The 12,690-nt window shown below is 40.7% G+C and overlaps 1 protein-coding gene across 2 annotated transcripts in view; it reads right to left on the reverse strand.

Annotated features, from left to right (window-relative positions):
* Nucleotides 1-242: 242 nt before the first annotated feature.
* traf1 (TNF receptor-associated factor 1) overlaps nucleotides 243-12,690 on the reverse strand; it is a 55,927-nt gene continuing 43,479 nt past the window's right edge. For both annotated transcript variants that reach the window (XM_073052667.1, XM_073052666.1), the window contains exons 9-11: nucleotides 11,509-11,686; nucleotides 8,987-9,135; nucleotides 243-6,705 (exon numbers count right to left, since the gene is read on the reverse strand). In XM_073052667.1, the coding sequence (XP_072908768.1) occupies nucleotides 6,487-6,705; nucleotides 8,987-9,135; nucleotides 11,509-11,686 (546 nt within the window). In that variant the 3' untranslated portion in view covers nucleotides 243-6,486. The remainder of the gene's footprint in view (nucleotides 6,706-8,986; nucleotides 9,136-11,508; nucleotides 11,687-12,690) is intronic.

Here is a 12,690-nt window from a genome sequence, read left to right on the forward strand (position 1 = left end):
TTAATTAATTCCCCAGTCTCATTCTCTAGGGGTCAAAGTTTATTTTAGTGAACCTCTCCTTCCTTCATGCGTGCCTGAAAAAGTTCCGCCTGTTTTTAATACAATTAGGGCTGCTCTTGTACTGGATCTGCTCCCTCAATGCCATTGGATATGCACCCATGAAACAATCTGGAAGATCTTTTTACATTTAAAATGCTGCATAAATAAGTTGCTGAAATAAAATCATGACTCCGAAGACATAATTCAGCGCTGAAATATTTATTCACAATGTACTTTAAACATCCTGCTGTGCATAGATACAGTTTATTACACATATGCTTTATTCTACTACTGTTATAATGTTTGACAAACGTTTTTAAAATTGATTTTTTGGATAATTAGGACACACAATGATCAAAACTGTGAAATCCATTAAGACAAGTAAACTAAACCTTTGCCACCTCTTTCACAATAATACACGAGGCAAAGTAACATTTGTTTAGGAAAACAAATCAGGGTCATTTAGCAACTCAGGAAATTACAAATAGTTTCGAAATTGTCCTTTTGTTCTTCTGCCAGCTTTGCAGAGCGTATTTTAGAGCCTCAGCAATGGGCGCAAGAGACTGAAAGTGAGGCACTACCCAGGACATGGGCCTGCAGCCCACCAAAGCACAATAATTCCGAACCCTTGAAACTTTGGTGGCTCTGGAGTAGCAGGTTTTCTGATCCGTTGCATGTTACTCCAAGTATGTCAATATTTCACTTGATTTCATTTTTTTTTAAATACATTACACAGTAATGAAATACATTTTCCAGTGAACCCAGCAAGAGGCAGGAAACATACTAGCACTCTAGACCTTTACTCCAATTGCAATTTTACCAATGTTTCTGACCCCTGGTGCTACAGACCCCATTCCTGGTTCTGCTCGCACACTCAACCCACAGGTTTTCCAAAACAGTTGGATGCCAGATTATTGAAGTTCTGAGCCCCCCCCAAAACTGGTCAAACTTAAATTGTTACAGATCCCCGATTCAACAAATGGTTGAACTAATCTCAAACACCGGTGCACCAAGTTTCATTCTATGTAAATATCTCTCGTGAAATTAAACATCTTTCCAATTTATGACAGATGTCATACGCAAATACGTTACAGCTGTGCGAGGAACAACATTGATACACAAAGCTGAGAAACAATGTGTGTATAGAAGCTACTACATAACATCCCATGTCTAGTGTCTTGTAATGTTCTTTACATTTCTTGGTGATGTCCTCTGGCTTCTTCTGCAAGTCATTTCTGCCAACTTTGCCTTCTACATCTTGCAAAATCAAAATCAAAGGGTACAACTGGCATTTGGGCGGCAGGGTGGAGATAACGTCTCCACCAAAGGAGGCGTAAGGCACTCCTTCCCTCCGCTAGCCTGCACATCACCTTGAGCCAGGTGTAGCACCATCTTAGGCCCTCAGCAGGGCCATGTGGACGGCTGTACGAGCAGTTGGTGCAGATCACAAGTCCTGGTTATGCAACCACTGACTCCAGGCAGACCATCTCTGAAGGGTCTTGACAATGGCTGTGGTCACTTGTCTTGTACTTATTTACATACAGCGCAGAATAGGCCCTTCCAGCCCTTTGAGCTGCGCTGCCAGACAACTTACAATGACCTACCAACCGGTATGTCTTCGAGCTGTGGGAGGAAACTAGAGCGCCCAGAGGAAAGCCACCCGCTCACGAGGAGAACTTACAAGTGGAATTGAACCCATGTCACCAGTACTGTAAGGCGTTGTGCTAACCATTACGCTACCGTGGCGCCCTCTTAATCCCCAGAAGGCAACAATGGCAAACTACTTCTGCAGAAAAAATTTGCCAAGAACAATCACGGTCATGGAAAGACCATGATTGCCCTCGTCATATGAAGTGGCATGTAATGAATGAATGAACAACTGGCATTATTCCAATGAAAAGAATCCAAGCTAGTATTGTTACCGCTGTTTGCTATACTGAATCCCAAGGTGGTTAGTTTTATAGAAACTACATATGCAGTGATAGTAAAGACAGGTAACCCACCGTGATAAATCACTGCAGTGCTATATACACAGAAATGCAAGGCTTGGAACATCCTGAGTGCTTAGACACATTGCCAGAGTGACAGATGGAGCACAGCCACAGTGGAAGAGGATGGTGAAGTTGAGTGGCTTATTCTGTCTTTATGTTCATATGTAAACTACGCATCTTGATTCAGTACATTGCCCGTCCTGCACCTCGTGGAGGTAGCGGCAGCCAGGACAAAAACAAACGGAAAGATGCAATTCAAATTGAATTATGGGTTGAGAATGAGCAGATTTTAGGGAAATATTAGCCCTTCCTCTCTAGCTGCTTTTCACTACTCTGCCAAGCCCAGCTGTTGCAGATCATTTAAAGCGCATACTGATGGAGATAAATTTTGATCACTAGGCAGAAGCCTCCCCCACCCTCCGTGTCCTTCCTGTATCAAATTGCTTTGATTTTGATCTTTGATCTTGATTTTGCCATTCTTTGCAAAATTCTAGCCAGCCCCAAGAGCTGCCAGTTCATTAGTGTCTCAAAATTCATCCTTAAAACTTGAGTTTTTAAAAAACAATCCAATTAACATAAATCTTTGGAGGTATATAGAGACTTAAAACTGCCAAATTTCTGATCCATATCCCTCAAGTACTCACTGGACATTGTCAACGTTTAACGCTGCAAATTGCTTTGTTAACTGGCACAAAGCAGCTCTTATGACCAGCTGTAATGTGGCTTCATGGTATGAAATTCTGAACTCTCTCCATCTCATTCAGCACTAATGTCAATACAGTACATGGGAAATTAACAGTGGTGATGATATAAAAAGCAGGATGGAAGAAATTAGTTTTAAGCAGGTTAAAAACAATGGAGCAGAGACATTGAATAAATGTTGCAGTTAGAAAGAGGGTGATGAGCAGCGATTAAAAGTGATAACTTATAAGTAAAAGTCAGGACAAAGCAGCTGCAGTGGCATCAACATTCACAGTGAAGACAATGACAGCAGCACTGAAACTTTAACATCGAATCTGCGAAGGAGGAGTCACCAAAACGAGTGTGAGCGAAACAGTAAAGAATAATGGATCGGGCAATTAAAAATTCCCGCAATATTGTGTGTGTGAGAGGGAGGGAGGAAAGGGGCTTCTTTTGATGTTTTGTTGCTTGTTGTGTTCTGTGTTAATTCTCCCGAGCATAGTGGGCATGCTATGTTGGCACCAGAATATGCAGTGACTTGCGGGCTGCCCCCAGTACATCCTTAGGTGTGTTGGTTGTGAACACATTTCACTGGATGTTTCTATGCAGTAAGGTTAGGATTAGGGATAAATAATTCTGAATCTGAACCTGAATCTGAACACAATGGTTTCTACCCCAAATTTGAATGAGGCAGGGTAATACTTATATGGGTTTGACAAAGGCACTTCACAAAGTCCCTCAAAGATATTAATAGGTAAAGCTGAAACCCCTAAATATGAAGGAAAGTTATAAATCTTGTTTGTAGGGATAAAGATTAGATATCCGAATAGGGAAAATGTGGCTGTTTGGGGTTCTAGATTGATCTGTTAAGACCTCAGCTGATCACCCTGCTTCAACCGATGACTTTTAGGGAAGCAAATCCCTGTCCAATCTTGCTTTGGTGTGGTTACTGATGACAGCAATTTAATTTATTCTTCACTGTTTTCTCATAAGACATTTCACCACCATCTTAAGGGAAATCTGGGATGGGCAATAAATATGAGGCCTTAATGTGGATTCCACGTGAATGAAAATAAAACGGGAATTAAAAAAACTCCCAGAATATTGCATTTCGAGGATTATACTACGAATATTCATCATTCCAATTTGACTACCAAACAATAAAGATGGCAACTTTGAGCACCACACTTTAAGAAGAACATACTAACCTCTGAGGGAGTACAACATAGATCTACCACAAAGGTACTGGCCTGTGAGGATTACACTATGACAAGAGAATATACCAAACAACAGAAATATGAGAGGTTGTTTGATTTACGTTTTCAAGATATTGGTAGACCCAACGTCTTTAACAAAGGTTAGGATTTGGTTACAAGTATAAAAATTCGAGCTAAGGCTTTCAAGATTAACAGCATAAAGTGCTTTCAAAATCTCACAAATGGCAACTTAATTATTTTTAATCTTCTAATGACTTTTTTTCAAACGAAGGGATAGGGAGCAAAATGTGTAGACCAAGCAATGGTACAGGGTAAGCCATGATCTTAACAAGGAGTGGAGACAGGCTCAAAGGGTTAAGTGATCGACAGTAGTACCTGTATATTCTCTTCCCTTTAACATGTCACATTAAGGATATGAGGAAAGGCCAACACTAACTAATTGTTATATGGAACTGCTCTATCTATAGTACAACCACATATACTGTACTTCTCAGTTAGCACAATACCTGGAAGTTTATTACAGTTTTTGTTCCTTACCTAATGAAAAGCATCATTGTCTGAACTAGGCTGCAGTAAAAGTTCATGGAACAAGAAGTCCCAATATCAGAGACTGGGCCCATATTTTAAAACACAGAACAATACAGCACAGTACAGGCTCTTCGGCCCACAATGTTGTGCTGACCCTTAAGCCCTGCCTCCCATAAAACCCCCACCTTAAATTCCTCCATATACCTGTCTATAGAACATAGAACAATACAACACAGTACAGGCCCTTTGGCCCACAATTCTGCAGTCTGCTGCAAAACAACAAATTTCACACTATATAGGTCAGTGGTAATAACCCTGATTCTGATTCAGTCTGGAAGATGAATCTGGTTGCCCAATTCAAATGCACACAAGTCCTAACAGGGCTTGACATGGTAGGTACCAAGAAGCTGTATACCCTGGCTTTAAATTCAGAATTGGGATCTTGGTCTCAGTGTGAACATTGAGAAAAAGACAATTTTAAAAAATGTATTATTTATTTATTGAGATATAGTGTGGAATAGGCCTTTCTGGCCCTTTGAGCCATGCCACCCAGCAACCCCTGGATTTAACCCTAGCCTCATCATGGGGCAATTTACAATGACCAATTAATCTACCAACCGGTAATGTCTTTGGACTGTGGGAGGAAACTGGAGCACCTGGAGGTCACAGGGAGAATGTACAAACTCCTCGCAGGTCTTTCTGAGGCCCTTTGAAATTCTCTACCCTATGTGGTAAATGTATAGTTGGTTTATTTTCAAAAAGGTGTCAGAATTTCAGACAACATAATAAATAGATTATGGGGCTAAAACTGAGACATGTCTCAAGGAAGATTAGCTATGATCATTCTGAAGCACACAGCAAGTCCAAGGGGTACAGAGTTTGCAAATGCTAATTCTTGTGTTCTTGGAATTAATATAATTCATTGACACAATTTTTTTTGCAATTTGTTTGAATAACATTATCACTATTAAAATAAGCATTGCAGACTCAAACTTATAAAAGCCAATAAAAAAATGCAAGTATTGCACCATTGAAAAATACCGTAAAGATGGTGGAATAACTAATAAATTAAAATACAAGGATAAAGACATTGATAATATCTAGATTAATGAAGTAATGCAGGTTTCATTAAAAATACAATTACACATCTATATTCGTCATTCATTTTACAGCTACCTTAATTTTTTTTTAAAACTTGCAATAGAAGAACATTCCTTTTTCATATTAATTCCCAAAATGATATGTGCAACATTTATCTTTGGTCATACCATTTAACAAACATGGCCACTGTAAACCAGTAATCAGAGATGGTCAACAAAATTTGATTATAGAAAAGACAACTTCCATTGACAAAGGGGATGCCTGAAAATATCAGGCTGTACTTAAGGACAATCTACCTGATCAACACTTCTGAATCACAATACTCATTTTTGCACACAAAATAACCTGCATTATGAAATAAAACTAGCACCACTGAAAATACTCATACCACACAGCAACCATGTATGATCCTGAAATTCAATCAGGTTATTTCTGCATTTTCAAAAATATATTTACAAATCTCAATAAAAAAGTGACTTATATAGATTATACAGTTCATTAGTAACAGGGATAATCCTGTTTTTAAATAAAAAATTGTTCTGTGTCATTATTTATTAATTGGAATGCAGTGCTGAATAGGCCCTTCAGGCCTTTCGAGCTGTGTTGCCTAGCAACCCTTGACTTAACCCTAGCCTAATCATGGGAGGATTTACAATGACCAATTAATCTACCAACTGGTACATCTTTGGACTGTGAAAGGAAACTGGAACACCCAGATGAAACCCACATGGTCTCAGGGAGAACGTAATAACTCCTTACAGACAGCGGCAGTAATTGAATCCGTAAAGCTTTGTGCTAACCACCCTGGTACTGTACCACTCAAAACATCCCAAAACAGAAAATTTCTCAAAACATCAGTGAGACATTTTTGAAATGCATAATGCAAGGCAATACCAATTAACTTCTACAGCTTTTCATCTCTTGTTGCGTTAATTTGTAGCATCTACAATGCATTTAACGAACAAGACGTCATGTTTCAGATAGGTCTGTTTCGGAGAGTCGAGTTTGGCCAATGGAAAAAACAAAGGGCAGCCACTGGCAATGTTCATCTCGCTCGCAGGGCGTTGAAATGAGGACGAATTAACATCTGGACGAAATGCATCAATTAAATGTTCCCGGCCATTCTGGTCCAATAGCATGAACGTGACCTTGGAAGAGTACAATAAAAATAATCTACTATTAATACATTCTAAAAAAAAAATCAGCAACAAACAACAAATTCTAATTTTACAGGATTGAAGACTAAACTTGGAGGTGGAACAGATTTTGGTTGTAACAGGGTTGCTGCATGAGTCAAAAGCAGAACCTAACTGTACTTTCTGCATAAATATTAAATCTCAGCCAGTGATATGGAGAGGACCCTACATGCACCCTCTGCCCGACTTCAGCAACACAAAAACACGTTCTGGTAGGCTGCAAGACCAGCCTCACTCAAGGCCGATACACCTGGCAGCACAACCAGGTGCTACAGTGTCTTGCTGCAGTGCTGGAAAGTCAGCAGACTAGCGTCAACGCTCTCCCTCCCCCTTCATCTCGCTGGTCGTTAACAGCATCTGTCCGGGAAGACGAGGGTAAAGCCAGACTCGCCACATCAAGACCAGACACCAGGCGGCTAGGCGGGGCACGTGATTGGAAGATGGTGGCAGACTTAGGCCAGAGGCTCTGCTTCCTAACGGACATCGCGGAAACCAACCTCAGACCGGACCTTGTGCTATGGTCAGCCTCACTCCATCTCATTTACATCATCGAGCTTACAGTGCCCTGGGAGGAAGCAGTGGAGGAAGCCCACGAGCGCAAGAAGCTGAGGTACGCTGAGCTTGCAGCCGATGTGCAGCAAGGTGGCTGGAAAGCAAGGATGCGACCGGTCGAAGCAGGCTGCAGGGGATTTGTAGCCACATCAACATCAAGGCTACTCCGGCAGTTGTGGGAAGACACACCGACAAGCAGTCAAAGACCTCTCCAGAGCTTCTGAAAAGGGTAGTCAGTGGCTCTGGATGAAGAGGAAGGATTCCATCTGGGCCCCCAAGTGAGTGAATGGCATCCAGGGGGTAAGCCCGGAATGCCGGGATTCACTGCTGAACCCTCTGGAGGTGTTGTAGGCCTATCAGCGAAACACCGAGGAAAGAGGGCGCCCACTTGATAACCCAGAAGATGCCACCACTCACTTGGCTACCCCGCAGAGTCTAGGAAGCATGTCTCAGGAGTGCTAATAAGGGATATTACCATCTAGTCCTACATAACATACCTACGTCTTATGGTCTAACACTCAGCATCTTTACCCAACAGCCCACTGAGATATTCAACAAGTTGCCAATACATAGTGCAGTTAAAAGAAACATTGGGAGTCTGAAACAAATCTACAGATTCGTCCAAAGTCACAATAAAGTTGCCCTTTGTTTGACCATTCCTTCTACAATAATGGCCAGTGACATGGGGAATCTGCTTTCAGTTTCTCTCTGCAGCAGTTTCACAGCAGCCTGTTTATCATTCAGGAAGTCTTCAGTGCAAGAGTGACAATTTATTGTCATTTGAAAACTGGCAATTGCTGCAGATATTGGTTGGCCTTAATTTTGAGGACATTACCGGATAAAATCAGTAGCACAGTTGTTAGCGTGATACTATTACAGTGCCAGCAACCTGGTTTCAATTCCCGCTGTGGTCTCCAAGGAGTTTGTATGTTCTCCCCATGACCACATGTTTGTCCAGGTGCTCTGGCTTCCTTCCACATTCCAAAGGCATCGGGGCTAATGGGTTAATTGGTCACACGGGTGTAATTGGCAGGCACGGGAGCCCCTGGGCTGAAAGAGCCTGATATCCTGCTGTATCTCTAAGTAATAAAATAAGTAAATAGTAAATGCACTCAACAGGGTTAGGACCCCTTCAGAAATCTAATGGCTACTAAATGGCTCCTTTGAAAGCAAAGTCTTTGAATAATCATGTCCAATTTGTAAACAGGTTGATCAATGGCAAGTCACTATGGACCCTAACCATAACCCCTCTTGCAACTGCATCATTAAACTAAATCTGTCCAAAATAAATCACAATAAAGTCAATTGTATGATTGCAGTGTATTCAGACAAATGATAATAAATCTCCAAATGACCTGAAGGGCTGGGAAGGGGGTCATGAGCTTTGGAAAAGGTAGCTTCATCAAAACATTTTCCAAAGCCAATGGTGGATGACAATTCTTCTGGCCCGTAGGAATGTACTCAAGATCATGGGAAAGCAATTTCTGTGGCTACAGAATATTGTATTATTTATTAAATACTCTGTATTGGAAGAGTAGGGAAAAAAACCGGTTTGCAAAGAAGAAATCTGAATGATAAAAAGGTCATTGGTATGCAAAATACTCCGTGACTGCCAAGGGACACAGGTGACTATTGAATATTGGTCTTGCATGTTAGAAATCAGTGTGAATTTATTTCATACCTTTTGCTTAAATGGCCAGTGAAGCAAGGCATCATATTCTCCCTTCATGATAACAAAGAACAAGGAGATGTGAGTACCACGACCAGCTCCATCTCCATTTAAGTATATTCTCATTCGCACTTTATAGCCGTATCGGCTGGTGTAGAATCCTGCAAAGAAAGATTCAGCAGCTTTTCAGAAACACATGAATTTGTTCTGTGGACATTAATTGTAAGATTAGCTGTACCAAAATTCCTCATAAATGTCATACTGCAAGTACAAGTTATTTCTGTGCATAGCTGTCATCCCCAATGTACCAACAAGTGCACAGATACTGTAAGTACTCCTTTCAAAAAGATATTTGAAATCAAACCATTTTTACTAACTATTTTCATCTACAGTGAAACTGTGGGAATGAAAGATCAGACTAGAGAAATGCAGGGAGTGACAGCATCAGGCCCCTTACTAATTAAACTGTACTAGGGAGCCATTCCGTCCTTAACCCTGGTGGTACGCGATTTCAGGTGTTTGAATCTCCTCAACAATGGACGAGCATTGTGGGCCTAAGCCAAGACATGCAGCATGAGGAAACCCCTGATGTTGGTGAAAATGCAAAGGAGATTTCAAATGCACCTCGCCAAAAATGACTAGAATTAAATAACATCAAACAAACTGAAAAGCAAAAAGCAGTCACAAACAACGAGCAGGAGATGTCAAAGCACCAAAGCAGTGACTATTACCTCAAATGTAGTGAATGAGATCAATTCAAATATAACAGACAGCAAATGATACTACAAGTCTGGCTCGTGCAGCTTCAACGGGGGAAGGACATATTCAAATCATCCGTTAGATTTTCTTGCGAAGATTAGAGGGGGAATTAACTATTTGCATATTAAGAAGTCATCTGGCCCTATTCTCCTGGTTCAGAGGGCATGTGCTATCTATCACGAGAGGCTGGACAAACGTGGGTTGTTTTCTCCGGAATGGCAGAGGCAAAGGGAAGATCTGATAGAGGTTTATAAGGTTATGAGAGGCATTGATAGAGTGGACAGGGAGTATCTTTTTCCCAGGGTAGAGATGTCTAATACCAGAAGGCATGCATTGAAGGTGAGGGGGGCAGGTTTAAAGAGGATGTGAGGGTAAGTGTTCTTTTTTTACTCCGAGAGTGGTGGGTGCCTGGAATGCACTGCCTGGCATGGTGGCAGAGGCAAATACATTAGAGTCTATTAAGAGATGGTTATATAGGCACATTAATACGAAGAAGATGGAGGGATATGGACATTGTGTAGGTAGGAGTGATTAATTTTTGGGAGTTTTTGACTTACTTTTTAGCTGGGTTCAGCACAACATTGTGGGCCGAAGGGCCTGTTCCTGTGCTGTCCTATATTCTCTGATCTGTAAGAACTATGCCCATGTGCTCTGAAGAAAATAATTGCACTGGAAAGTGGAGTGCTAAAAAAACAAGGCTGTATTTGGTGAGATGACAAGACGTAAAAGTTACTAAAGTATTGTATTGGGGTTATTGTATTATTTATAAAATTGCTAAGACTAAGTTTAGAATTTTGTTTCTGTCTCAGTCGGCAGCAAGTTGCATGCACTGCCCAACGATGTTGTTCAAAAGTAGAGTAATTCAACTTGGCTCCGTCAATGGGCAACAAGATGTTAGGATCACTGTTAGGTCGTCGTATTAGGCAGCACAAGTAAAAATACTAAGTACATGGTGCTTATGGTACAGAACATAAATGAGATGTGCAAGTTTGGGGGGGGGATTGATCACTGACACAAAGCAGCCAAAACAAAGCAAATATAATCTGGAGCTGAGTAACAAAGGAGGGGGAATTAACCATTTGCATGACTAAGAAATCAGAGGAGGTGAGGTGGAAGTTCTGTTTATCTTTGCTATAATGCTGTCTGGAGTAAAATGATCTGCTTTGGACTTCATGGTACAAAAATGTTTTTGGGATATTGGTTAAAAAAGCTCTGTTTATCTTTGCTAAGAAGCTGTCTAGAGTAAGACAATCCTTTTTGGACTTCGTGGTACAAAAAACGTTGTTGGAATATTGGTTTAAAAAACCCAATGAAGTTATCCACTCTGGTTCAGCAGCCTAATGGTAGAAGGTTAATAATTGCTCCTGAACCTGGTGATGTAGGAGCTAAGGCTCCTGTAGCTCCTTCATGATGGCAGCAATGAGAAGAGAGTCTGGTTGGTGGAGGTCCTTAATGATGGATGCTGCTTTGTTGTGGCAGCGCTCCTTGTAGAGAGTGGGGAGGGCTTTTCCTGTGATGGACTGGGCTGGATCCAACACTTTTTAAGCTGGCTTTTCTGTTTTTGGGCATTGTTATTTCCACACCAGGCCATGATGCAACCAGCCTGGTATAGAAACACCAATGCGCAGGTATTTCTACAACAACGCTAAAGAAAGGTGAATTTATATACCCAGCTCTGTGATACTGAAAGATCTGCTTAAAAGTGAGAGGAGAGATTGCTTAGAATGTCATAGTATTACTTCAAAAACAGAGCAGATATTTTACTTTTAAAGTACCTGGGGAGTAAAGACTTGTCGTTCGCCCTGAAATGGCCTCCTGCCTTTTTCTCCCAATATCAGTAATTTTCCAGATAAATATCCCATCATAAGAAATCTGCTCCAAAGCAAGCAGCTGCATACGGAATTCATTGATAACCATGTCCTTCAAAGCCAAAAGGTGCTGCTGTTCAGAAACCTAGAAATGCATTTAAAATGTCAGACAAATTATAAGCAACTGGAATTTTATCTATATCACTAGTTACTGAGTGAATTAGCCATCAGTTCTGATTAATCTGAGATATTCTCTTGCTCTGGGCTCATGTCAAGTAGGGGCATGACAAGCTGAAGACAAGGATCAACTTTATGTGCTATATACATTTGCACGTATTAGGAATCTGCTGTGCTATGTTGATGTGACATGCAACAGGTAAAAACAATACTCAACAATGATCATGTAAGTTAGAGGTTAATGTATGGATATGGCATGTACATAAATCAATACTAGCATGTAACTACAATGCAAACAGCACTATAAAAAGTGGTTTACATTGTTGTGCAGTGCAGCAATAGAAGGGGTGGGGGTAGGGTAACTAGAATGGTTGATCAGATTAACTGCCTTAAGGAGGGAGGAAAGAAACTTAAGATGGTATGAAGATTTTGTTCCAATAGCTCTGGAGTGCTTTCCAAAAGGAAGTTTTTGGAAAAGGCAGTTTGCAGGGTAGGTACTGTCTGCAATAATTTTTCCAGCATCCACACATTACTTTATCATCGGCCATAAATTTATCTTGTTAATAACAGCTGGCACTACGGCAACTGAATATGTTTCGTCACTTATTTATGATTCAGTAAACCCATGGGAATCTCATCATGGGTGTTCTGAGTTATTTAGTACATTGGATGCTCGAAATCTTTGGCCATGCTCTTTATTAAAAGCCACTTAAGACTGTAGAACTGTTAAGGATATAATAAGAGCCTGAATAGTTGTGATCTGCACTTTGATTGGAGATCCTTTCATGAAGCCCATTAATTGTGCTCAAATAAAAACTGAGCACTTGGTGGGTTATTGAAACACTGTACACTTTCTGTCTGCACAGGATTAACTGAAGAAAAATGATACCAATGACTCCAAGTATCATATAGTTTAGTATCCAAAAATGATACAAATAAAACAAATCTAATATTAAAGAAGAGAATTCAAAA

The sequence above is a fragment of the Hemitrygon akajei genome, chromosome 7 (genome assembly GCF_048418815.1).
Source record: "Hemitrygon akajei chromosome 7, sHemAka1.3, whole genome shotgun sequence".
NCBI classification, from domain to species: Eukaryota; Metazoa; Chordata; class Chondrichthyes; order Myliobatiformes; family Dasyatidae; genus Hemitrygon; species Hemitrygon akajei.